This window comes from Seriola aureovittata, chromosome 5 (assembly GCF_021018895.1).
Source record: "Seriola aureovittata isolate HTS-2021-v1 ecotype China chromosome 5, ASM2101889v1, whole genome shotgun sequence".
Lineage (NCBI taxonomy): Eukaryota > Metazoa > Chordata > Actinopteri > Carangiformes > Carangidae > Seriola > Seriola aureovittata.
In genome coordinates this window covers 30,542,266-30,569,855 of record NC_079368.1, presented here as the reverse complement: position 1 = coordinate 30,569,855, position 27,590 = coordinate 30,542,266, and the positions used below count along the sequence as shown (strand labels likewise).

The following is a 27,590-nucleotide window of genomic DNA, read 5'->3' as shown; positions in this document are numbered from 1 at the left end:
TCAGGTTTATAAAGTACTGTAGAAGATGTCTCACTCCTCTCTGAATGTTCAGACCTGCAAAGACAACTAGCCTGTTAGCTAGCCTGTTAGCTAACTGCATCATCACATGGAGTTTATTTTTCTTTACAGTGTAAAGTTTATATATTGTTTGAAGTTATGTATTTATTGATCTATTTATTGATTTATTGATCATCTGTGAGGCTTTTATTGATGTTTCAGAAAATAATGAATCCAGCTCCAAGATTCTATTGTGTTTTACTCTCAAGTATTAGGTTCTAATGTTGTCTGTCCTGTTGTCAGATTCTACTGAACTACTATCTGAATGAACCAGTTCCACCTGGTTCAAACTGGTTCCAGCTGGTTTTGAAACCAATGGACAGAATTAGCATCAATCTACCAAAAACAACAAATATTCACCAGCTTCACTTTTTACTTTTTGTCATTTCCTAACAAATTCTTTGTGTGTTTCCTGAGAAGAATCATAATATAAATAAAATATAAATATAATATAAATATAACATTAATTAGGGTAATGAAGTAAACAAACCTGTAGCTGGTGATCTCCAGTGTTGTGAACGTTAATGAAGATCAACTTTATTTTATAATTCTGGTGTAAAAACATTTGTAGCAATAGAAGTGTCTCATATCCAGTGTGTTATTGATCCAGACCTCAGGTGTGATGAGGTGTGATCAGGAGTTTACCTGCTGACTGAACCACAGACTATATGACTCTCTACCTACTGATGTGTGTATCTCACCTGTGTGTAGTTCCTGTCGTGGTGTCTCTGTAGAGTTAGTGGAGCTTCGAGCTGCGTTCAACACATCAGGTGTTAGCGTGCGTTTGTGGCTGTGACGTGTCCTCATGTTCAGATTATCGTCAGCATGGTCGTAGCTGTTTAAAGGTGTTGTGTGATTTTGAACGTCGTGGCTGTTGAACGCAGCTCGGCCTCACGATCCTGTGATGTGGATAGTTCACTCTGTATGGTATTAATATAAATGTACTGTTTACACACTATATGAAATGATTATGTACCATGTTAATGTGAGAACATATATATAGATGTCTGAATCTGAAATATGCAGCGGCCCACAGTGTAGTGTGTGTGTATGTGTGTGTGTGTGTGTGTGTGTGTGTGTGTGTGTGTGTGTGTGTGTGTGTTTGCGTGTGTGTATCTTAGTGTCATGTGATCAGGGCCAACAGGAATAAAGTTTATGTGACTGAACATTACGACTTCCTGTTTTTACTCAACTAGTTCTAACTAACTCGTTACCCAGCACTAACAGACCCTACTCTAACTGAACATTGACCTGATAACCTGTGCTATGTGTAGAATGATCGAGGGAAGGCTTTTCTCAGTTTAGCTCGGCTTTATTCTGACTCAGAACATACAGCTTGTAGCAACCAACATACAGCATTTGCGGGCTTTTTCTATGTCCCCCAAAACCTCCAACCTGCTACCGTAAAACGTCGTAAAACTGCCCTGCCTGTTAACATTACCTCTGCCTTATGAAACCATATATGACATCTCCCCCTTTTATTTTCTAATAACTCAAGGTGCATATAACAGCATTCAATAAACCATGGTAAACAATATATTAGCCAGAAAATATGTCAAATAGGCCGTCTTTACAACATAAATGTATCTTAACATCCTGGTAATGTTACTTCTCTAGTAAACACATTCACCCTGTAAACGTTCTCCCATAACTGTAATAGTTGTAATCATGCCATTTCAAAACTCAAAATGCAATTTCTTTGACTTATAACTCATCAAATATTGTAACATTTATGTCACTTTTAAATTCAACCAAAGCACCGCAATATTAGTGTTGCAATTTTCACAAACAATTTGAACAATACATTGTTTTTCTTTCTTTTTTTCCTTTTTCTTCTTATTCCTTTCCCCCCCAAAAGGCTCTATGAAAGATATTTCAGTGTCTGTCTACCGGACTAGCCTGTCGACTGGTTTGTACACCCGTCCAGCTCTGGAGCGAAATCGACCTGGTGTCTGTGCAGGGGTGTGTGTGAGGGTCGTGACCTCGCCCGGGGTAGAAGGAACAGTCTCGGGGGTGACGACACTTGCAGATTGGGAAGTCTCTCCCGCACCCTCAGCTGTTGTAGGATGATGTGAAGACAGATCTGCCCGGAGATGACGGCGGTTCTGTCGCAACACTGCTCCTTGCGGAGTGTTGATGAGGTACGACCTTGGAGTAACACTTTCCTTTGAAACAACTGCTGGTGTCACCCAGGCCTTTTCCTGATCCAACTTGGTGAAGACTGTGTCTCCTGGTCGAAGTGGTGGAAGAGGTCTAGTTCCGTGGCGGCGGTTGTAATAGAAAGCTTGTTTCGCCTTCTCACTGGCATCTTTTTGTTCAACAGTCTTTCTGTTGGGCCATTTGGGTCGAAGATTCTTCTCCAGTGTAGGGAGTGTTGTTCTGATCTTTCTCCCCATTAAGAGTTCTGCTGGACTGACTCCTGTGGTGGTGCAGGGAGTTGATCTATAGCACACGAGGGCTATTAGTGGGTCTTCTTGGCGGAGGATTCTCTTTGCAGTCTGTCCTGCTCTCTCCGCATGACCGTTCCCCTGAGGATGGTGGGGACTTGACGTTATGTGTTTGAAGTCTAGCTGTCTTGCCAGCTCTTGAAATTCTGCGCTGGAGAATTGAGGGCCATTGTCACTTACCACCTCTTCCGGGATACCAAACCTTGAAAAAAGTTGCTTTAAGTCTCTGAATAACCCGAGTGCTGGTAGTGGATGGTAGGAACCGTGAAAGGTAGTCCGATATGGCAAGGTAGTTGTTTTTGTTGTGTTCACAGAGGTCGAGAGCTATTCTTTTCCATGGACGATCGGGCAGAGGCGTAGAGATGAGCAGCTTTTTTTGTTGGGCCCGCTTTTGTTCTTGGAAAGTGAGGCATGACATCACTGTATGTTTCAGTTCTGTAGAAAGTCCTGGCCACCAAACTGATGACTTTGCCCTGTCTCTACACTTTGTTAGCCCCTGATGTCCATCGTGTATTTTATTTAAGATGTCGGCTCTCAGTGACTGTGGAATGATGATCCTGCTCCCATGTATGAGCAAACCATCAGCCTCCGATAGCTTGTTTTTCACCTTCATGTATGCTCTGACCTTCACTGGGACTTTTCCACTGTATTCTGGCCATCCTCCTCTCACAAGTTTGATGACAGACTGCAGTTCACAGTCAGCCGCGGTGGCCATTTTGATGTTCTCCATTCTGCTTGGAGATGCTGGGATGCCCTGTATCACTGTGGCTACATAGCACTCCACCTCACTATGTGCATCCGTCACTTCTTTTGTGTAGGTTTGTGGGCTTCGGGACAAAGCATCAGCAATGAGTAGATTTTTTCCAGGCACATATTCAGCCACTGGTTTGTACCTCATGAGCCGCATTAAAAGACGTTGACATCTCAAAGGGACGTTGTCGAGACTGTGGTTGTTGATAAGCGGCACTAACGGCTTGTGATCCGTCTCAAGCCTGAACTCATCCAAACTGCATAGATACTTATCGAACTTTTCACAGGCCCACACGCCAGCCAGACACTCCTTCTCTATCTGGGCATAGCGTGTTTCAGCCTCAGATAGACGCATGGAGCAGTAAGCTATCGGCTTCCACTCTTCTCCGTGGAGCTGGAGCAGTACAGCTCCCAGTCCATAACTGCTGGCGTTGGCAGACACAGTTGTGGGCTTCGTGACGTCATAAAAGGCAAGAACTGGTGCCTTTGTCAGCATCTTTTTAATGTCATCAAAAGCTGACTGCTGTGAGTGGCCCCAGGTCCAGATGTTCTTGCTCTTTAGAAGCTCGTACAATGGTTGGCTAACTGTTGCAAGGGCTGGGACAAACTTTCCAAGGTAATTCACCATACCGAGGACTCTTTTGAGCTCCTGCACATTTTCAGGCGGCGGCAACTGGTGAATAGCCTCAACTTTGTCGGGGTCGGGCCTGACCCCTGATTGGTCAATAAGATGACCCAGGAAGCGAAGTTGGCTCTGCCTAAGGGAGCACTTCTCCTTGTTGAGTTTCAAGCCTGTTGACTCGACACGCTGCAGTACCTTCTCGAGTCGGGCATCATGTTGCTCCATTGAAGTCCCATACACTAGAATATCATCCATGAAGACTTCTACGCCTTCCAGTCCCTCCAGAGTCTCCAGCATCTTCCGCTGGAAGATCTCTGGTGCACTTGTTATGCCAAAAGGTAATCTCTTAAAACAGTACCTCCCGTATGGTGTAATAAACGTTGTCAGCTTACAGCTGTCTGGATGCAGTGGAATTTGCCAGAATCCACTGGTAGCATCCAGGGAGGAAAACACTGTTTCACCGCTCAGCTTGGCTGTTACATCATCGGGGGTCGGCAGAATGTAGTGTTCCCTTTTAACTGACTTGTTCAGTTTTGTCAGATCTACACAGATCCTGGCTTTGGCAGTGTTCTTTTTCAGAACTGGAACCATGGGTGCACACCATTCAGTAGGTTGTGTCACCCGCTCGATGACCCCGTTGTTCTCCATCCTTTTCAGTTCCTCTTTTACTTTCTGCAGCATGGGAAAAGGCGCACGACGTGCAGTGTGCACAGCGTGTGGTACAGCATCATCCCTTAGCTCGATTTTGACTGGTTCAGTTTTAAGCGTGCCATGCTCACTGTAAGCTTGCAGATGACAGGTGTTGGGTTTTACTTCATCTACTCGCCTCACCAGATTCATCCTTAACGATAGAGACCGGCTGAGTAGATTGTTGACTCTCTCACCATTAGCTGCAGCTAGCGGGAGAGCTCTCTGTCCAGTATCCCGACCACAATACGGTCGCGGATATTCTCCTCCCTGTTTGCCCCAAACTCGCAGTGCTCTGATAGATCGTACAGGGCTCAGATAAAACACTCAGCTCTTTCCCCTGGCCGCTGGACTCGCAGTAGAAAACATGCCCATTCATGGAAGATATTCCTCCACGGAAAGAAGTACTCGTCAAACTTCCCCACCACAACGGCAAAGTCAATATGGTGTCCGCCATCAGTAAACGTGAATGAGTTGTAAATGTTTTCTGCCTCGTTGCCCATCGCATAAATCAGACAGCTCACCTGCACTTCTCCGTCGTCTTTGTTAAGCTTAGTCTGTCGGCTTATCAAAGGGAAAGTTTGCTGGGGGGTTAAACTTCGCCATTTAACGTTGTCCGTCTTCTGTTTTTGTTTCTTCGTGTGTGTCGAAACACTTCTGACACCATGTAGAATGATCGAGGGAAGGCTTTTCTCAGTTTAGCTCGGCTTTATTCTGACTCAGAACATACAGCTTGTAACAACCAACATACAGCATTTGCGGGCTTTTTCTATGTCCCCCAAAACCTCCAACCTGCTACCGTAAAACGTCACGTCGTAAAACTGTGGTGTCTGTTAACATTACTTTTGCCTTATGAAACCATATATGACACTATGAGGCTCGTTATCTGGTTCAGTCAACTCTGGTTCACCTGTGCAGGTACGAGTGCGTTCATGTGAAAGAGTCCAACCCTACTGTTCTTTTACATGTTAGCACTCATTAGCAGGTGTCCGTGTCTGTGTTCACAATACATGGCTTGTTAGCTTAGCTCGTTAACCAGCTAATTAGCCGACAAGATGGCGCCGTTGAGTGACGTCACGGAAGCTACATTTGTTGGTAATAATTCACCTCCTTCAACCTCTGCCTGATGTTTATTGTTTAGTAACTACATGAGAGTTTAGCATGAGGATGATGTGCTGCTGTCAGGCGGGTTAGGGTTAGGCGGCATCTTCCCAAAATGTATATGTATGTTTTACTATATATGTTACATATATAATGTGGCGGCTGGTCAATAGGGGGCGCTAGGGCGCCGCCCTCCCTGATGGAAAGTGATTTTTAAATTTTTTTTTTTTTCCAAAAATAATCGTTTAAAATAAATAATTACTGCTTATTCTACAAATAAATGTGTTTTGAATGATAAAGAACGAGCCATATATATAATATAAACCATTATTTACGGGGTAATTTGTGTCCACGGTCATTTGCCCTCTCTCCTGGGGCGCTAGAAAAGTTGCCCCAGCACTGCAGCAGCTCAGCCAATGGTGGACTGTTGCTGAGACAAAAAAACACATAGCAACGGGTAATTTAGCCAATTAGCGTCATCGAATTTGTTAAGCTTGGGGCGCTGAAAATATCGCCTTGGGGCCTGTAAGTATCCTAGCAACCAGAAACAAGTGTGGGAAATCGAGACGGCGTCGTAAAGTAGACAAGAACAAGAACACGCAGAGCTTCAGCTGCCCGTAAGTTCTGTAAAATCACTCTTTAAACCACTTCGAAAGGAGAACTTTAGGGGGAAAACTTTGTTAAAGAACTTGGAGCTGAGAAGCCGGGTCTGAATTTAACACAGCAGACAGGAGAAAGGTAAAACTCACCAGAGGAGCTTCTCTCTGAACTGGTATGACATGAAGGCTTGGCTAACTCGATGTTGTTTTGCAAATGCAGTATTCTGCTTCCCGTGTTTACTTTTTAAAATGCCGGGGGCAGATATTACATGGACTGTAACAGGAGTTAGAGACCTAAAACATTTATCAGCGGATTTAAAAACATGAATGCTCGAAGGTGCACATGAACAACGCCGTCAAGCTAGCCGTGCTAGGCAGGACTAGCAGAGCTGCGCAGCTGGATGAAGGACACAGGATCGCGGTCAGAAAACACAATGAAGAGCTGGACCGAGGATCGAGTGTGTGAAATTCTGTGGAGCTTTTGAGCTGGCATTGCGAGACCGCGATGAGACAGCATCGTCCGACAACCCCGGCATTTTTCGGGGATTAGTCGGACGGTGTGTTAAAGGAGCACCTGAAGACCTCCACTGTCTTACAGGCACCTCAAAGACAGTTCAAAACAAACTTTTTTTTATTATCTGGCTATTCAGGCAGATTGTAGCTGGCCCTTGGTACCAGTAACTGAGGCGGAGAGTTTCATACTGGTGCATATATTTTATTCACGTCGAGCACCGTGAAAACTACAGATAAGAAATACAAAAGAAAAAATAAGGAACATTAGTCAAAATACACAAGCAGAAATTTCATTAATACATTTACAATGTTGATCGCAATCAAAAGAAAACTTCATAGCACAAATTACCAAATACTATAAAAGTGCAATTAACTAAATTAATAATAAAAAAAGAAAAATACATTCATTAGACAAAAGGTGATAATTAAAATTCGCACGAATAATTACCGCAGCACCATCGCTCAGAAACATCACTCAAATTAAACAACCACAGGATTAATAATCACAACAATTCAAACTTACATACCTTGTTCCACAACCAAGGGGGCTAAAATATTAGGGGAACATCAAGGTACGAATCTTCTCAAGGATCGTCTGTTTCCTAACAACCCAACAGTAAGAACTTAACATTAACAGTAAAGACAAGATAATTATGATGGAACCAGTGCGTCATCAAACAACAAACTTACTCCGAGTACATCATGGACATTTTCAACAAAGAGAAGGTGAGCAGCACGCCACACCGCGGCGGACAACAGGTGAGCAGTACCAGCAGTGACAGGAAAGCACGGGTGGATCATGTCGTCTAATTAATCACTTCCTCCCTTCCTGCCACCGCATTTCCTCTGGTGCTACACAACAGTGACCCGTCCCCAGGCAGCAGCACCAACCAACCCGCTGTCATTCACACAGATGAAACTACAGACACTGCCACTCATTGTCAGCTGGTGCTCGTGCTACGTTACACTGACAGCCTGAATAAAGTCCGAGAGCGTTTTAATGAGTTCATCCAGCTTCCAAACTGCTGACACAGTCGCCACTGCGGTGTTGGAAAGGCTGAAGACTTTTCTTCCTGAAGGACAACGGGGAAAACTAATGGCCCAGGTCTATGACGGAGCTGCCGTGATGAGGAGCCACAGCTGGCGTGCAGCGCAAGGTTCAAGACGTGTACTACGTTCACTGCTGTGCTCATCAGCTGAACCTGACAATGCGGCAGGCAACATCCCACATCACCAAGGTCGGCGCTTTTTTTTCAGATCTGGGTGGATTTGCTGCATTTTTCTCCAGGTCATCCAAGCGAACTGCTGTGCTTGATCAAGTGGTGGCACACAGACTTCCTGGAGCTTCAACAACAAGGTGGAACTTTCACAGTCCTGCTGTTAACACCATTTATGAGCACAAGGATGACCTCCTGAAGGGTTTTCAGACCATCAGAGAGAAAGGTGAATTTGATGCAACAACTGTGACAGAGGCTGGGGGTTTTGAGAAAATGCTGGAAGGTGAAGATTTTGTTTTTTCCTGGCATTTTTTCACAAGATCATGGCACATGTAGACATGCTGTGTAACCAGCTGCAGAAGAGGAACATCGTCTCTGTCTACATCACAGGAGTCATTCAGAGGTTCTTCAACAGCATTCAAGCTATCAGGTAGGCTTTGTCATTTTTCACATTGACTGATATAATGTTTATGAAAAGAACAAACATAAATTACATGTCTGAACACAGTAGAATAACTCATAATTTTAATAATGATAACTAAGCCATTTTTCACAGTTTTAAATACAATGAATCCAGTTGGGATGAGCTAGTAGAAATGTATTAATGTAGTGACAATACACAGTGCTGGACTGATTTTATATCTCCAGCAGGTTGGTTTCTGAAGCTGTAATTGTGCACGGTGACTTATGTATCTTATGTTTTGTATCAGAGACTCCGTTCCTCCATCTGTGCAGCAGCCATCCACTGTATAATTATAACAGTTAGTCTACGCATTTTCATATTTTGAACTATTCACCACACAGCTACTGAAGAAAGCAAACACATTGAAATGTTTAGATGTAGTTTTTTCATACTTATGATATTTAACAATAACTTCTACTTGTTTTTCATACAATTATATGGTCAGCTTGTTTGGAGATACTAATGATATTTACATGGTGAGATATGAACATTTAATTCTACTGTTTATTATGTGTAGTGACCTTTTTTTAAAATGATGCATCATTTCATAGGTATGTGATACCATTGTGAGGCATGTCTTTCACCAAGCACCTCATCAGTGCAACTCTGCTGCAACGAGACTTGTTCCCCCAACACAGTGCAAAGTTCCCGGATTCAGCGCTGGAAACCACTGGAAGTCTACCCCACACTGGACAAGGCCAAACTGAAGACACAATTGTCCCTGGTCTATGAAAATGAAGAGTTCAAGGCTTTTCAGGGAAAACAACCTCCAGGACACATTCAGCGAGACTGTAAGTCTTCTTAAGATTCTCATCACCACACTGATGACTACAGCAGAATCAGAGAGGTGCTTCTCTAAAGAGGGTAAAAACATTCCTTAGGAACACCATGGCAACGCACCGGCTGTGCTCTCCATGGAGAAAAACCTGACAGACTTTTCACCAGCGCCACTGAATATGTGTATAATAACACATGGTCGTTAACAGCAGTGATGTATGAACGTGTATCATTTCAGACGTATGATGAACTGACGATGTGTGACGCCTCACTTCACAGCGGAGGCGGAGCTACACTACCTGGCTCAGGTGAATGCAAATCTACCTATCACGTGTTTTAATGAAGATCGGGCAATCAGTTTGGAGCATCACTAAATTCATCACGTGCGTGTGTGTGTGCGCTTGTGTGTGCGTGTGTGTGTGCGCTTGTGCGTGAGTGTGAGTGAGTGTGTGTGTGCGCTTGTGCGTGTGTGCGTGCGTGCGTGTGTGCGTGCGTGCGTGTGTGCGTGCGTGTGTGTGTGTGTGTGTGTGCGCTTGTGCGTGCGTGCGTGCGTGCGTGTGTGTGTGTGTGTGTGTGTGTGTGTGTGTGTGTGAGAGAGAGAGAACTTGAAGCTGCACTGTGTGCCTGCAGCCAGCAGGTGGAGCTGCAGCACCACATTGACCTGAGTATCATGACCTGAGGACTTCACTGAGACACAAACAGGAAGAGACAGAGAGAGAGCGAGAGAGAGAGCGCTGCAGGACGAGAGTGAAAAGTAGAAAATATTTAAAGAAAGAGAGAGACATCGACAGAGAGAGCGATTGTTTAACATGAGAATAGAAGATTAACCTGTAGTTCTGCTGATTTGTGACCAGCTGTCTGTCTGTCCACCTGCAGACATGTCCTCCCGGCCTGAGAGTAAGACAGGTAAGCAGCTTCTTCTTTTTCACTTCATTCTGTCTCATGTGCTAACTGTTAGCCACCACACACTAACAACAGTCACTTCCTGTCAGTTTCCCTCAGGTTGTAGTCTAAACTGAAAGGCTTTTATTTTGTAGCTTATGATGTTGATGATGATGATGATGACGATGATTATGATTATGATGATTATGATTATGATGATTATGATTATGATGATGATAACTCTTCTTCAGCCTCTCAGTTCGTGTCTCTCACCATGAGACTGAAGGATAAGCTCCACCCACAGCGGATCAGACGCACTGAGCGAGTCAAACACACCCTGTCACAGAGGAGGAAGCCAGCTGATCTGAACCTGCAGGAACACACACTACATCACAAGGTACACACACACACACACACACACACACACACTACATCACAAGGTACACACACACACACACACACACACACACTACATCACAAGGTACACACACACACACTACATCACAAGGTACACACACACTACATCACAAGGTACACACACACTACATCACAAGGCGCACACACACACACACTACATCACAAGGCGCACACACACACACTACATCACAAGGTACACACACACTACATCACAAGGTACACACACACACACTACATCACAAGGCACACACACACACTACATCACAAGGTACACACACACACACTACATCACAAGGTACACACACACACATTACATCACAAGGCGCGCACACACACACTACATCACAAGGTACACACACACACTACATCACAAGGTACACACACTACATCACAAGGTACACACACACTACATCACAAGGTACACACACACACACACTACATCACAAGGTACACACACACACACACTACATCACAAGGTACACAAACACACACTACATCACAAGGCACACACACACACACACACACACACACTACAACACAAGGTACACAAACACACACACAACATCACAAGGTACATCACAAGGTACACACACACTACATCACAAGGTACACACACACACACTACATCACAAGGTACACACACACACACACTACATCACAAGTACACAAACACACACTACATCACAAGGCACACACACACACACACACACACACTACAACACAAGGTACACACACACACACTACATCACAAGGTACATCACAAGGTACACACACACACACTACATCACAAGGTACACACACACTACATACCAAGGTATACACACACACACTACATCCCAAGGTACACACCACACACTACATCACAAGGTACACACACACTACATCACAAGGTACACACACACTACATCACAAGGTACACACACACACACACACTACATCACAAGGCGCACACACACACACCACACACACACACATCACAAGGTACACACACACACACACACACACATCACAAGGCGCACACACACACACTACATCACAAGGTACACACACACTACATCACAAGGTACACACACACACACACTACATCACAAGGCACACACGCACACACACACACTACATCACAAGGTACACACATTACATCACAAGGCGCGCACACACACACACACTACATCACAAGGTACACACACACACACACTACATCACAAGGTACACACACACACACACTACATCACAAGGTACACACACTACATCACAAGGCGCGCACACACACACACACTACATCACAAGGTACACACACACACACACTACATCACAAGGTACACACACACACACACACTACATCACAAGGTACACACACACTACATCACAAGGTACACACACACACACACACTACATCACAAGGTACACACACACACACACTACATCACAAGGTACACAAACACACACTACATCACAAGGCACACACACACTACATCACAAGGCACACACACACACACACACACTACAACACAAGGTACACAAACACACACACAACATCACAAGGTACACACACACAGACTACATCACAAGGTACATCACAAGGTACACACACACTACATCACAAGGTACACACACACACACTACATCACAAGGTACACACACACTACATACCAAGGTACACACACTACATCACAAGGCACACACACACACACTACATCCCAAGGTACACACACACACACACACATACACACACACTACATCACAAGGTACACATACACACACACACACTACATCCCAAGGTACACACACACACATACACACACACTACATCAAAAGGTACACACACACACACTACAGCACAAGGTACACATACACACACACACATCACAAGGTACACACACACACACATACACACACACTACATCACAAGGTACACATACACACACACACACACTACATCCAAGGTACACACACACACATACACACACACACTACATCACAAGGTACACACACACTACATACCAAGGTACACACACACACATACACACACACACTACATCCCAAGGTACACACACACACACACATACACACACACTACATCACAAGGTACACATACACACACACACTACATCCCAAGGTACACACACACACATACACACACACACTACATCACAAGGTACACACACACACATACACACACACACTACATCACAAGGTACACACACACACATACACACACACACTACATCCCAAGGTACACACACACACACACACTACACACACACACTACATCACAAGGTACACATACACACACACACTACATCCCAAGGTACACACACACACACACATACACACACACACTACATCACAAGGTACACACACACACATACACACACACACTACATCCCAAGGTACACACACACACACACATACACACACACACTACATCACAAGGTACACATACACACACACACTACATCCCAAGGTACACACACACACACACATACACACACACACTACATCACAAGGTACACACACTGGCAGTCATTTTGTTGTCAGGTTGTCCGTCCGTCTCAATCTCGTGGACACGATATCTCAGAAACACCTGAGGGAACGTCTTCAGATTTGGCTCAAACATTCACCTGAACTCAAGGATGAACTGATTAGACTTTGGAGGTCGAAGGTCAAAGGTCATAGTCAGTGTGACCTCACAAAACCCTTTTTAGCTATTACTACAATTATGACACGGTCTCATCATTGCTGCTGTGTGTGTGTGCGTGTGTGTGTGTGCGTGTGTGCGTGTGTGCGTGTGTGTGTGTGCAGTCGAGGTGTGTGTTGGAGGACCAACAGCGGGCCGTTGTCACTTCTCTGCATTACTTCAAAGCTCTGGTGGACAGACTGGGACTGGACAGACCCGGAGTGGACAAACTGGTCCTGGACCAGTCTGTGGTGGGGGGTCTGCTGGGCGGGGCCTCTGGTGGGGTCCTGGAAGCGGTCCAGATTCTGGTCCAGCTGGAGCCACACCTGCACAAAAGGTAGGTGACAGGTATTGACCTTTCACCCTGGACATGAGAGAGCTGTCTCCTGACCCTGACCCGTCTCTCTCTCCGCAGTAAGACCATCTCCGCCTGTCTCAATCGTCTCTACCGGTCTCTGGCTCAGCTGATTCAATGGGCCGATCGGGTGATGCTGCAGGGCGTTGCCCACGACGACAAAGAGTCCACAGTCAGCGTTACCACGGTGATGAGAGCCGTGCTGGACGGGGTCAAGGTGGGGAAGCTAAGGTTCTGTCCTCAGTGTCCTGTCGTCCCGTCCTGTCGTGCTCTGATGTCTCATTGTGTCTCACCTGTTCTTATTGTGATGTCTCTTGTTTCCTCCTGTCCCTCTCTGTCTCTGTCCTGTGTTTCAGCTGTTCTGTTATTCTGTCCTGTACTTGTTGTCCTCTGTGTCCTCTTCTGTCCCACAACAACAAAGATCCCGCAGTGAGTGTTACCAGCATCTTGTCTTGTTGTGGTCTGTCTCTCCTGTCTCCTGGTTTTGTCCTTTCCTAGTATTCTGTCCCGTTCTTCCTGTCTTCTCTCGTCTCTTGCTGCTCTGTCCCCTTGTCCTTTCTTGTTGTGGTCTCTCCTGTCCCCCGTCCTCTCCCCCCATATAGTTTTTGTTGTTGTGTTCACCAGGATCTAGTTCGATTGGCTGCGGAGAGAGAGGAAGGCTCCGCCCCTTTATCTCCTGTCCAATCGCAGCCTGCCATGGGACAAATGGGGGGGTTTGACGAGCAGGAGACGTCAGACAGGATGTCCACCTGCAGGAGTCCTGCACAGGAGGAGGACGGGGGGGAGGAGACAGTTTCAGCTCCTCCAAAACCACTCATGCCCCTCCCCCAGGTGCCCCCCCCACAGGGACTCAGGTGAGTCACATCAGGCACCTGGACTCTAATGATGATGAAGTCACTTCACCTCCTCAGGTGTTCAGACATAGAACTGAAACACAGACTCTGACCTCATCAACATCAGTTCAGTGATTTTATATTGATTATATATTTGATTCTGAACAGCTGTTTTTGTTTCTGATGAATATGAAACAAATCTTCAGAATCACAATCACTTCATTGATTTTAAAGGTTTTCTCTTTGATTCAGTTTGATCGTCTTTGGATGGTGTTGATCCGAAGTCCGTGTGATTATTGATTGATCAGTGATCAATAGATGAAGTTAGATGAGTGAGTGCAAAGTGAAACTCTGAGCAGACGGTTCAGTCGACTGAAATAGACCAGCGTCTGAAACAAGAAGTAAAAGGCTGAAGACATCACATGTCGCCCTCCCCCCTTCCCCTCTGCACTTCCTGTCTCTCTGCTGATTGACAGAAGTGAGAGAGACAGAAAGACGTGAGCCGACACTTTCAGCTGCTCTTTGTTCCTGTTGCATGGAATCGTTTTTATTTTTCTAGTCAAAGAATTAAAACCCAGCAGGTCCTGTGACATCACTTCCTGTTCGGTCTGTGTCCACATCCTGAGATGAGCGGTCCACCACAGAAACCTGCAGCTGGTCTGAGACCATCTCAGGTTTACACTGACTGATAATAGACTCAGTAGATCAGATTCAGGTCCGGATTCAGGTTTAGATTCAGGTTCAGATTCAGATTCAGGTCCAGATTCAGGTTTAGATTCAGATTCAGGTTCAGGTTCAGATTCGGATTCAGATTCAGGTTCAGGTTCAGGTTTAGATTCAGATTCAGGTTCAGGCTCAGATTCGGATTCAGATTCAGATTCAGGTCCAGATTCAGGTTTAGATTCGGATTCAGGTTCAGGTTCAGATTCAGATTCAGATTCAGGTTCAGGTTTTAGAGTCAGATTCAGATTCAGGTTCAGATTCAGGTTCAGATTCAGATTCAGGTCCAGATTCGGATTCAGGTTCAGGTTTTAGAGTCAGATTCAGGTTCAGATTCAGATTCAGATTCAGGTTCAGATTCAGGTCCAGATTCAGGTTCAGGTTCAGATTCAGGTCCAGATTCAGGTTTATATTCAAGTTCAGGTCTACAGATTCAAACCTGTGGGTCAGATTAATACCAACAACCCTCTGACCTGAGTAAAGACTGGTCACCTGGGTAACAATCTCTCTCTCTCAGTCCTCCAGCTCTACCTCCTAAAAAGCGTCAATCATTGCCAGGCCCCGCCTCCTGTAGGGTTGCCATAGTAGCACCAATGAGACGAGAGCCTGAAGTTGAAACACAGGTACAAGAGGTGCGTTCATTCACACTCACACACTGTCTAACCATAGACACACACATGTTGCCATGGTAACAGTTTATTTGTTACTTTCATGTCTTTTATTGTGAAACTTCACACAATCAGACCAAGTGCACATCAAGACCACCTGGAGCCTGGACCTCGCCTCAGACTGGTGTCATGTGTTCACAATGTGTTCATGTGTTCGTGTGTGTGTGTGTGTGTGTGTGTGTGTGTGTGCGCGCGTGTGTGTGTTTGTGTGTGTTACAGGATTGTGAGGACGACGACTGTTTAAAGCGATGCTCTTCTTGTTCTGCAGACTCTGCTGCTGACAACACATACTGTGGTAACACACACACACACACACACACACACACACACACATTTCCAGTCAGCAGTGGGGGTGTGAGTGACTTTACTTCCTGTCAGTTGACAGAAATAGGAAGCTGTTGTCTCTTCCTGTCTGCAGAGAGGTGTTGAACTGCTGCCTCCTGCTGGAGAAACACACACACACACACACACACACGCCTGTAACACTGTGTTTTCTCTCAGAGGAGGATCCAGACTACGACTTCCTCCACACGGACCTCTCCTCCTCTGAGACTCTCCCTCCTCTTCCTCCCCCCTCCTTCCCCCCACCCGCCCTCCCAGAGAAGAGACGACGCAGCGCTGCAGGTGAGGAAACATCTGACCTGTCTGTCTCACCTGTCTCACCTGTCTGTGTCTGTCTCACCTGTGTCCCTCTCTGTCTGTCTATCTCTGAACCACAGGAACGACCAACTCTGAGGCCCCGCCTTCTTTTGAGTTTGATTCAGTCCCCCAAAAACAAGTTGATCCTGCAGAATCTCTGTCCTCCCCCCTGTCCCCCGGCAAGAGTCCGCCTCCCCTCCCTGAGAAGAAACGACACAGTGAGTTAAACAGCGTTCAGTTTGTGTTGATGCGATATGAACAGAGGGAGAGGAGAGCAGTGCATCATGGGAGTTCCCCAGCAGTCTATATTTTTCATGTTTTTCCGTTACGACTTCAAATATGAGTCAGTTTATCCAGATCACGCCTGTTTGGAAATTTGCTCCGGCTTTTTGGCAGATGTGAGAACCGTCCTGCCGGGAGAGAGCGGTCAGAGAGCGGTCAGAGAGCGGTCAGAGAGCCGTCAGAGAGCGGTCAGAGAGCGATCAGAGAGCGATCAGAGAGCCGTCAGAGAGCGGTCAGAGAGCGGTCAGAGAGCGGTCAGAGAGCCGTCAGAGAGCCGTCAGAGAGCGATCAGAGAGCCGTCAGAGAGCGGTCAGAGAGCGATCAGAGAGCCGTCAGAGAGCGGTCAGAGAGCGGTCAGAGAGCCGTCAGAGAGGCGTCAGAGAGGCGTCAGAGAGGCGTCAGAGAGCGGTCAGAGAGCGGTCAGAGAGCGGTCAGAGAGCGGTCAGAGAGCGGTCAGAGAGCGATCAGAGAGCCGTCAGAGAGCGGTCAGAGAGCCGTCAGAGAGCGGTCAGAGAGCGATCAGAGAGCCGTCAGAGAGCGGTCAGAGAGCGGTCAGAGAGCGGTCAGAGAGGCGTCAGAGAGGCGTCAGAGAGGCGTCAGAGAGCGGTCAGAGAGCGGTCAGAGAGCGGTCAGAGAGCGGTCAGAGAGCGGTCAGAGAGCCGTCAGAGAGCCGTCAGAGAGCCGTCAGAGAGCGGTCAGAGAGCCGTCAGAGAGCGGTCAGAGAGCCGTCAGAGAGCGATCAGAGAGCCGTCAGAGAGCGGTCAGAGAGCGGTCAGAGAGCGGTCAGAGAGCCGTCAGAGAGCCGTCAGAGAGCGGTCAGAGAGCCGTCAGAGAGCCGTCAGAGAGCCGTCAGAGAGCGGTCAGAGAGCGGTCAGAGAGCGGTCAGAGAGCGGTCAGAGAGCGGTCAGAGAGCGGTCAGAGAGCCGTCAGAGAGGCGTCAGAGAGGCGTCAGAGAGGCGTCAGAGAGCCGTCAGAGAGCGGTCAGAGAGCGGTCAGAGAGCGGTCAGAGAGCGGTCAGAGAGCCGTCAGAGAGCGGTCAGAGAGCGGTCAGAGAGCGGTCAGAGAGCGGTCAGAGAGGCGTCAGAGAGGCGTCAGAGAGGCGTCAGAGAGCCGTCAGAGAGCGGTCAGAGAGCGGTCAGAGAGCCGTCAGAGAGCCGTCAGAGAGGCGTCAGAGAGCGGTCAGAGAGCGGTCAGAGAGCGGTCAGAGAGCGGTCAGAGAGCGGTCAGAGAGGCGTCAGAGAGGCGTCAGAGAGCGGTCAGAGAGCGGTCAGAGAGCGGTCAGAGAGCGGTCAGAGCCGTCAGAGAGCGGTCAGAGAGCGGTCAGAGAGCGGTCAGAGAGCGGTCAGAGAGCGGTCAGAGAGGCGTCAGAGAGGCGTCAGAGAGGCGTCAGAGAGCCGTCAGAGAGCGGTCAGAGAGCGGTCAGAGAGCGGTCAGAGAGCCGTCAGAGAGGCGTCAGAGAGCGGTCAGAGAGCGGTCAGAGAGCGGTCAGAGAGCGGTCAGAGAGCGGTCAGAGAGCGGTCAGAGAGGCGTCAGAGAGGCGTCAGAGAGCGGTCAGAGAGCGGTCAGAGAGCGGTCAGAGAGCGGTCAGAGAGCGGTCAGAGAGGCGTCAGAGAGCCGTCAGAGAGCCGTCAGAGAGCGGTCAGAGAGGCGTCAGAGAGCCGTCAGAGAGCCGTCAGAGAGCCGTCAGAGAGCCGTCAGAGAGCGGTCAGAGAGCCGTCAGAGAGCGGTCAGAGAGCGGTCAGAGAGCCGTCAGAGAGCCGTCAGAGAGGCGTCAGAGAGGCGTCAGAGAGCCGTCAGAGAGCCGTCAGAGAGCGATCAGAGAGCGATCAGAGAGCCGTCAGAGAGCGGTCAGAGAGCCGTCAGAGAGCGGTCAGAGAGCCGTCAGAGAGCGCCGTCGCCCCAGTACAAAAAGATGAAATTTGATCCGAGTTGAAATATAATATTTGTTGCTGCTCGTTAGTCTGAGAAGAAGAAGTGAAAGTATGTGATTTTCTGGACAGTTGAACAACAGCTCTGCCTCTCTGAGCTTCTGTGTCAAATACACCAACACACTCCAATAAAATAAATATATAGAAATGAAGAGGGGAGATCTGAGTGGAGATGAGTGTGTCACAGTTCAGTCAGGTACAGGTGTGTTGAAGTGTCACCTGAGCTGAGTGCTGATATCAGGAAGAAGGCTCCTGTCCTCCGGAGTCCGGACTTCTGAGTTCAACTTGTGAAGGTCGAACTCCGAAGTACAGGAGTCGGACTCTGTGCACTCTGCACTGAGAAACGGCTCAGGACACATCTACAGCAGCATCACCAACACCTGGACCAGGACTCACCTGTCTGTCTCTCCACCTGTCTTCAGTCCATCAGTACCTCCAGTTCTGTTCGTCGTACAGCGCTCAGCCGCCCTCCATCTTCTATCAGACTCCGCCCACCTTCAGACAGCGAGAGGTGGAGACCGCCTACCTGCTCACACACACACACCTAGACACAGACTCCGCCCCTTCACCTGAGCTACCTCCTGCTCCAGCTCTACCACCAAAGAAGAAACAGCAGGTAACAGGACCAGGACCTGACCTCTGATAGGTCACTTGAGGTCAATGTGGACTGGTTATGGAGGATGTCAGGATGATGATGATGATGATGATGAAGCTTTAATCTTATTGATCTTCATGTGAATTTGATTATGGATCAGGATTCAGCTGACGATCAGGATTCAGACGACAAACTCACCACAGAGAACCAGAGCAGAGACAGGTGAGACACACACACACTCATACTCACACACACACACACGCACACACACACACACACACACACACACACACACACACACACACACACACACCTGGACACAGAGTCAGTGACGTCTCTCTGCTCCACAGTCTGAGCTCCCATCAGCAGCAGCAGCAGCAGGAGAAGGAGCAGGAGCAGCAGGAGGTGTTACTGACTGATCGGGAGGAGGTTCTCCACAGAATCACCATGAAGCCTGAGGTATCTGACCTCTGACCTCTCTGTTAAATATTAGGGATCGACCAGATATCAGCCTGGCCGATAATCGGTGATAAAATTTGCCATCGCGATTGTTTTTGTTTTGTTCTTTTTACTGATAAAATAAATGAGTTTAAAAAAGTCGTACTTTGGGTCTGATGCAGCCGCCTGTCTCTGGTCTGTAGTCACCACTCTGTGGTCTGAAGCAATGTCCCGCCCACAGCACGATCTGATTGGTTACACGTTGTAGCCTATCACGCTGCAGGGCACAGACCGGCACAGACGAGGGAGAGCTGTGTGTCGGAGGTGAGACGGTGACATCACTGAAGTTACAGCAACACCACACTCTGATGAACACGTTCACCTGTTGGTCCAAGACACACTGAGAGAGAGAGAGAGAGAGAAGCTAGTGCTAACTGCTAAGCTAAAGTAACTAGCAGATCTGAACAGCATGTAAACAACTGTTAGTGAAAGTCACTAAAAGGAGCAGAGAGCTCTGGGTGCTGGAGTATAACTAGAGTAAGTTTCAATGTACAGCAGGTAGTTAGACTCTGTGATGAAGAAAAGGAAGCATCACCTGTGATAAAACAGAGCAGCAGACGAGTCACTTCACTGACGGCAGCAGGTGAACGCTCACTCACTGTTACTGTCAAATCACTGAGCCAAGATGTTCTCTGAGTAAAGTACAAAGTGAGGCGGGGAAAATATCTGAGTAAACGTGTTACATTTTAAAAGGGGGGCGGCATCTTATTTAGTGATAATAATAATTATTTAGTATAATGATAATTATTAAACTATTAAATGAAAGAACATCTTCAGGTCACCAGGTGAATCAGTTCACAGGTGTGAACAAAGAAATCAACCAGTTCACTCCAGTCAGGCTCTTTACAGTCTGATTACAGCTGATAATCACTGATATTCACTCAGTGATCGGTTTATTAGGAACATTAAACTGATGCAGTCTGATACAGTCCTGCAGTAAATCCTCCTTCATGAAGGTTTTAATATTCAGTTTGTGTTAAAACAGTTTCAGACAGATGTTGATGATCACTGTGGAGCTGTTACATTATACAGCTGTTTCTCTTATGTACCTACACTGATATAAATGGAGCAAATAATAGAAACACCTGGACGCCACGGTGACTGTCCTTGTACAGCTGTAGTTCTGTGTTGGTATATCTTCCAAATATCAGTTATTGATCTGCTTGATTAACGATAATTGGTATTGGTCCTGGAAAAACCACATCGGTCGATCCCTATTAAATATCACTGGTTTAACCTCTGTCCTGACCTCTGACCTCTGACTGTCTTAGGAGGAGGAGGGGCCAGACGTGAAGGCAGCCTCTCCTGACATCCTAGTGGTCTACGCCACAGAGACTGACATCAGCACCGGTGAGTCCTGATCCCAGTCCTGACTTTATACAGTCAGTTAGTTAGTTATCCACTTAACTTCACTGTCAGAGTGTGACAGAACCACAATCATCTGAAGTGTGTGTGTGTGTGTGTGTGTGTGTGTGTGTGTGTGTGTAGAACGGGTCCTGTATTGTGAAGCCTTCCTCTCCACCTACAGGACCTTCATCAGACCAGATGATGTCATCAGTAAACTACAGCACAGATATCCTCTGCTGAAATCTGATTGGTCAGACTGTGTCTTGTTTTAGTTCCTGTGTATAAACCAGAGAGACAGTTTCTAATAGGACCTGCTGATCTGTGACATCATCAGTCTCGATCCTTGGACCAGGACAGAACATCTGTTTGCAGACGATGTGACGGTTTATGTTTCAGGTGTGTTGTATCTCACCTGGTCTTCTGACTGGTTCCACTAAAGAATTCAGTTGTTACCTGAGACCAGGTAAAGACCGAGACCTTTAAGAGTCCAGAGTTTCTTTCTTTAACTATCAACACGTACAAACACCTGTGTGAAGGACGTGAACCTGAACACCTAAAAGCTGCCAAGAACACCTTCCACCTGTTGGTCAGAGTAGTGGACGAGCTGTGGTGAGACACACACACACACACACACACACACACACACACACACACACACACACACACATTATTATTACAATGACTGGTGGATCATGAACGCTTTTGAGTGTGTGTGTGTGTGTGTGTGTGTGTGTGTGTGTGTGTGTGTGTGTGTGTGTGTGTGTGTGTGTGTGTTTGAAGTGTGATGGAGCTGGACTCTGATTTGCTGTTGCTGCTGATGGACCTGGTGTTTAGCCTCCTGATTGGTGGAGAGCTGGGCCCGGCTCACCTGCTGCGCTCCAACATCTTGTCCAAGATGGAGCAGAAGTGGCAGCGCATTGGTTCTCCACAGTCACTCCGCCCCCTCGCAGCCAGGGGCGTGGCAGCCAGGTAAAGTCATTCACCTGCCTAGACGAAGGCTCTACCTGCTGGGCTATGATTGGTCAGCTGCTGACCCTCACCTGTCTCTGCTCTCGTCCTCAGACCAGGAACTCTGCTGGACTTCAGGAGTCAGGATTTAGCTGAACAGCTGACTCTGCTGGACTCAGAGCTCTTCTACAAGATCGAGGTGCACACCTTCACCTGTCTCAGCTGTCTCACCCTCACCTGTCTCAACTGTCTCACCTTCACCTGTGTGTCTCACCTGTCTAGCTTCCGGAGGTGTTGCTGTGGTCTAAAGAGCAGAATGAGGAGAAGAGTCCAAACCTGACAGAGTTCACTCAACATTTCAACAACGTGTCCTTCTGGTAAAACTGACACAAGTACTGACGTCCTGCTGCTGGACCTGGTGCTGGACCTGGTGCTGGATCTTGTACTGGACCTGGTACTGGATCTTGTACTGGACCTGGTTCTAGACCTGGTACTGGATCAGTAACTGGAACTGGTGCTGGGTCTTGTACTGGACCTGGTGCTGGATCTTGTACTGGACCTGGTGCTGGATCTGGTACTGGATCTGGTGCTGGACCTGATACTGAACTTGGTACTGGACCTGCTGCTGGATCTGGTACTAGATCAGTAACTGGACCTGCTGCTGGATCTGGTACTGGATCTGGTACTGGACCTGGTACTGAACTTGGTACTGAACCTGCTGCTGGATCTGGTACTGGATCAGTAAATGGACCTGGTACTTGATGAGTTACTGGACCTGGTACCTGATCTGGTACTAGATCCGTAACTGGATCAGTAACTGGACCTGGTACTTGATGAGTTACTGGACTTGGTACTAGATCTGGAACTGGACTGTGTCTGTGGTCAGTGTGGTCACTCCTCAGTCTGAACCAAGTCTGCACCTGTCCTCACCCTCTGCTGGTTTTACCTGGAACAGACCTGCTTGTGGTCACGTGACCCTGCAGTCGTCCAATTAAAACACGGTCCAGTTGGAGGGAAAAGTCAGATGTCTGTTAGTGTTGTGTGAAGTGACCTGATCATCATCATGTGGTCACTGCTCCTCCTCCTCATCAGGTGTGTGTGTGTGTGTGTGTGTGTGTGTGTGTGTGTGTGTGTGTGTGTGTGTGTGTGTGTGTGTGTTCAGGGTTCGTTCAGTCATCATCCTTCAAGACAAACCTCAGGACAGAGAGAAACTGCTACTGAAGTTCCTCAAAATCATGAAGGTAAACACACACAGGTGGAGGGCGGAGCTCAGGTGTCAGCAAAATGAAAGAGTAGCATTAATTAGTCTGTTCGTTACCGTCTGAAGAACAGGGTTAGGACTAGTTAGTTTTAGTTAGGATTAGTTGAAGTTAGTTAGGATTAGTTGAGGTTAGTTAATTTTAGTTAGGATTAGTTGAGGTTAGTTAGTTTTAGTTAGGATTAGTTGAAGTTAGTTAGGATTAGTTGAGGTTATTTAGTTTTTGTTGAAGTTAATTGGGACTAGTTGAGGTTAGTTACTTTTAGTTAGGATTAGTTGAGGTTAGTTAGGATTAGTTAAAGTTAATTAAGATTAGTTGGGGTGAGTTAGTTTTAGTAAGGGTTAGTTAGGATTAGTTGAGGTTAGTTAGTTTTAGGTAGGATTAGTTGAGGTTAGTTAGGATTAGCTGAAGTTAATTAGGACTAGTTAAGGTAAATTACTTTTAGTTAGGATTAGTTGAGGTTAGTTAGGATTAGTTGAAGTTAATTAGGATTAGTTGAGGTTAGTTAGGATTAGTTGAGGTTAGTTAGGATTAGTTGAGGTTAGTTAGGATTAGTTGAAGTTAATTAGGATTAGTTGAGGTTAGTTAGGATTAGTTGAGGTTAGTTAGGATTAGTTGAAGTTAATTAGGATTAGTTGAGGTTAGTTAGGATTAGTTGAGGTTAGTTAGGATTAGTTGGGGTGAGTTAGTTTTAGTAAGGGTTAGTTAGGATTAGTTGAGGTTAGTTAGTTTTAGGTAGGATTAGTTGAGGCTAGTTAGGATTATCTGAAGTTAATTAGGACTAGTTGAGGTAAATTACTTTTAGTTAGGATTAGTTGAGGTTAGTTAGGATTAGTTAAAGTTAATTAAGATTAGTTGGGGTGAGTTAGTTTTAGTAAGGGTTAGTTAGGATTAGTTGAGGTTAGTTAGTTTTAGGTAGGATTAGTTGAGGTTAGTTAGGATTAGCTGAAGTTAATTAGGACTAGTTGAGGTAAATTACTTTTAGTTAGGATTAGTTGAGGTTAGTTAGGATTAGTTGAAGTTAATTAGGATTAGTTGAGGTTAGTTAGGATTAGTTGAGGTTAGTTAGGATTAGTTGGGGTGAGTTAGTTTTAGTTAGGATTAGGTAGGATTAGTTGAGGTTAGTTAGGATTAGTTGAGTTAGTTAGGATTAGGTAGGATTAGTTGAGGTTAGTTAGGATTAGCTGAAGTTAAGTAGGACTAGTTGAGGTAAATTACTTTTAGTTAGGATTAGTTGAGGTTAGTTAGGATTAGTTGAGGTTAGTTAGGATTAGGTGAAGTTAGTTAGGATTAGTTAAAGTTAATTAGGATTAGTTGAGGTTAGTTAGGATTAGTTGAGGTTAGTTAGGATTAGTTGTGGTGAGTTAGTTTTAGTAAGGGTTAGTTAAGATTAGTTGAGGTTAGTTAGTTTTAGGTAGGATTAGTTGAGGTTAGTTAGGATTAGCTGAAATTAATTAGGACTAGTTGAGGTAAATTACTTTTAGTTAGGATTAGTTGAGGTTAGTTAGGATTAGTTAAAGTTAATTAAGATTAGTTGGGGTGAGTTAGTTTTAGTAAGGGTTAGTTAGGATTAGTTGAGGTTAGTTAGTTTTAGGTAGGATTAGTTGAGGTTAGTTAGGATTAGCTGAAGTTAATTAGGACTAGTTGAGGTAAATTACTTTTAGTTAGGATTAGTTGAGGTTAGTTAGGATTAGTTGAGGTTAGTTAGGATTAGTTGAAGTTAATTAGGATTAGTTGAGGTTAGTTAGGATTAGTTGAGGTTAGTTAGGATTAGCTGAAGTTAATTAGGATTAGTTGAGGTTAGTTAGGATTAGTTGAGGTTAGTTAGGATTAGTTGAGGTTAGTTAGGATTAGTTGAAGTTAATTAGGATTAGTTGAGGTTAGTTAGGATTAGTTGAGGTTAGTTAGGATTAGGTAGGATTAGTTGAGGTTAGTTAGGATTAGCTGAAGTTAGTTAGGATTAGTTGAGGTTAGTTAGGATTAGCTGAAGTTAGTTAGGACTAGTTGAGGTAAATTACTTTTAGTTAGGATTAGTTGAGGTTAGTTAGGATTAGTTGAAGTTAGTTAGGATTAGTTGGGGTGAACTGGCTCCATTGGAGAATGTTTATATGTGTTTTCATGCTTACAAGCTAACATGGTAAGTGACCACTTTGTCCCTGCAGCACCTGCGGAAGCTGAACAACTTTAACTCGTACCTGTCCATCCTGTCAGCACTAGACTCCGCCCCCCTCCGACGCCTGGATTGGCAGAGGAGCACAGCTGAGGTGTGTGTCAATAATCAATAATCAATAATCATCATCTCATGCTCTTGAATCTCTTCACTTGTGTGTGTGTGTGTGTGTGTGTTCTCAGGCTCTGGAGGAGTACAGCTCTTTGATTGACAGCTCGTCATCATTCAGAGCGTACAGAGCAGCTCTGGCTGAGGTGGAACCTCCCTGTATACCTTACCTGTACGTTCACACCTGTACACCTCCCTATATACACCTTACCTGTACGTTCACACCTGTATATCTCACTGTATGCTTGTCTCACTCTCTCTCCGACCTGTCTGTCTGTCCAGGGGCTTGATCCTTCAGGACTTGACCTTTGTCCACCTGGGGAATCCTGACACCTTGATGACATCACAGGGTTCAAAGGTCAACTTCTCTAAACGCTGGCAGCAGTTTAAGATCCTCTACACTCTGAGGAGTTATCAGCAAGTGTGAGTTAAAGTAGCTTCTCAGTGCTCAGTAGATTCATCTGTATCTCACCTGTGTCTCGCCTGTGTCTCGCCTGTGTGACTCACCTGTGTGTATCAGCTGTGTGGACTAACACCTGAACCCTGTCTCTCTGCAGGCCATACTCTCTGCAGCCCAACGATGACATCATATTGTTCTTCAACGACTTCAGCGACCACCTGGCTGAGGAGGCATTGTGGGAGCTCTCTCTCAGGCTCCGTCCACGGAACACCCCGAGAACCAATCAGAGATGATGGATTGAACATGGTAACCTGAACTAAACTGGGCCGGAGTGATGCTAGTCAAAGGCTAACATAGCACAGAGGCTGTTCAGACACTGGGCTAACCATGGCTAACAGAGCAGCTTCATGTAAACAGAGGTCCTGATGTTTCTATTTGGTGCAACAACATTAATGTATAGACCAGGCATCACCAAATGGCGGACCGCGGTCCGGGCACGGACCCAGTGACGGTTCTACCCGGACCCGTGAAAATTATATTATAATTATAATATTAGGCCTAATAAAAAGATAAATCATTCATGCATGCGCAGCTAATTTAGTTTATACGACAGAAACGTCATCAATAGCCAAGCCAATCAAATCGATTGTTTACCTTTCAGCACCAGAGAAGGGGGGGTGGGGGGGGGGGGGAGAGTGAAAATGGCTTGAGAAAAGTAGACAGTGAAAACCGAACTTTTAAAGATGAACAGACGGACCAATACATGTTCGTCCTGCCTGCAGCCACTTCTAAACCTGCGTCTCACATGCTGTGAAACTGTGGCGTTAATAACAAGGAGCAACGTTAAGCGTCACTATGAGACCAAACACGGATCGTCTGATGAAACATCCCCGCAGAAGTCCGCAGTGAGGGCAAGTCAGATGATCGAACTGAAAGCACAGTATGACCGGTCTACCCGTGTCCTCACACACGCATTTACAGGCCAGCAACGTGCAGATGAGTGCTCACTTAAGATTGCATGGATTTTGGCGCAACACAAGAAACATTGAGCGATGGGACAGTGGAAGTGAAGGAGTGCTTAAATGCGGCTGCAGAGACTTTACTTGACAGTAAACAAAAAAAAACGACGTGTGTGTGAAAAAATCAAGCAAATCCCATCGTCAGCTTCAACGACAACCAGAAAATCCCAACTATTAGCAGAGGAGCGACTGGCACAGCTTGATTCAGCTGTTCAAAACGCAGGATGCATTTCCTTAGCTATTGCTGAGTCCACAGATGTAACTGATAATGCCCAGCTTTTGGTGAATGTGAGATTTCCTCACAAAGAGAAGAGAGAGATGTGTGAGGACCTGTTGGGTTTAATGCCACTAGTTAATACATGGTTAAAATAGTGGGTGGGCAGCTCAAAGGTCTTTTGTTTAGAAGAAGAAGAATGAATTCAGTTACTTGAAATGTAGTAAAGACAACTACAGTAATATTTTCCATTCAAGTGCCATACAAGTTCAGACTTATCAGTATGTTTAAAGTATATAACACTTGAAATTTGACAATAAATGACATAGAAAAGTACATATGTTGTTTTTTATTTACATCAGGGTGCACTATTTCAAGTGACAATATAAGATTCGGAC

General features: G+C 46.0%; 2 protein-coding genes across 7 annotated transcripts in view; both read left to right on the top strand.

Annotated features, from left to right (window-relative positions):
- Nucleotides 1-1,223, top strand: part of LOC130169339 (dynamin-1-like) — a 20,514-nt gene extending 19,291 nt beyond the window's left edge. For all 3 annotated transcript variants that reach the window (XM_056376006.1, XM_056376008.1, XM_056376005.1), the window contains one exon: nt 1-1,223. This exon is cut by the window's left edge and continues 291 nt beyond it. The gene's annotated coding sequence lies outside the window, so the exon portion shown is untranslated.
- Nucleotides 1,224-5,755: 4,532 nt separating this feature from the next.
- Nucleotides 5,756-27,528, top strand: LOC130169443 (rap guanine nucleotide exchange factor 1-like). Of its 4 annotated transcripts, none has more exons than XM_056376210.1 (26): nt 5,756-8,423; nt 9,008-9,247; nt 9,472-9,541; nt 10,110-10,139; nt 10,367-10,512; nt 13,335-13,546; nt 13,625-13,781; nt 14,189-14,418; nt 15,635-15,740; nt 16,005-16,080; nt 16,287-16,409; nt 16,505-16,642; nt 19,057-19,250; nt 19,390-19,451; nt 19,580-19,688; nt 20,999-21,077; nt 21,216-21,300; nt 21,591-21,683; nt 21,855-22,043; nt 22,137-22,221; nt 22,305-22,399; nt 23,185-23,263; nt 25,444-25,545; nt 25,634-25,731; nt 25,842-25,982; nt 26,117-27,528. In XM_056376210.1, exons 2-26 carry the CDS (start codon nt 9,185-9,187, stop codon nt 26,250-26,252), a joined length of 2,898 nt encoding a protein of 965 aa, XP_056232185.1. In that variant the 5' UTR covers nt 5,756-8,423; nt 9,008-9,184; the 3' UTR covers nt 26,253-27,528. The 4 variants fall into 4 exon arrangements, with proteins under 4 accessions (XP_056232185.1, XP_056232186.1, XP_056232184.1 ...); XM_056376211.1 differs by having other exon boundaries at nt 15,635-15,749; nt 21,909-22,043; XM_056376209.1 differs by having other exon boundaries at nt 5,757-8,423; nt 9,095-9,247; nt 15,635-15,749.
- The last annotated feature ends 62 nt before the right edge of the window (nt 27,529-27,590 follow it).

Bases quoted from the DNA above. Each gene is read 5' to 3' on its own strand.
- LOC130169443 (XM_056376209.1), top strand. From the start codon at position 9,185: ATGAAAATGAAGAGTTCAAGGCTTTTCAGGGAAAACAACCTCCAGGAC. The intron at 21,078-21,215 runs GTGAGTCCTGAT...GTGTGTGTGTAG, and splicing joins AGAGACTGACATCAGCACCG to AACGGGTCCTGTATTGTGAA. The intron at 22,044-22,136 runs GTAAAGTCATTC...TCTCGTCCTCAG, and splicing joins GCCAGGGGCGTGGCAGCCAG to ACCAGGAACTCTGCTGGACT.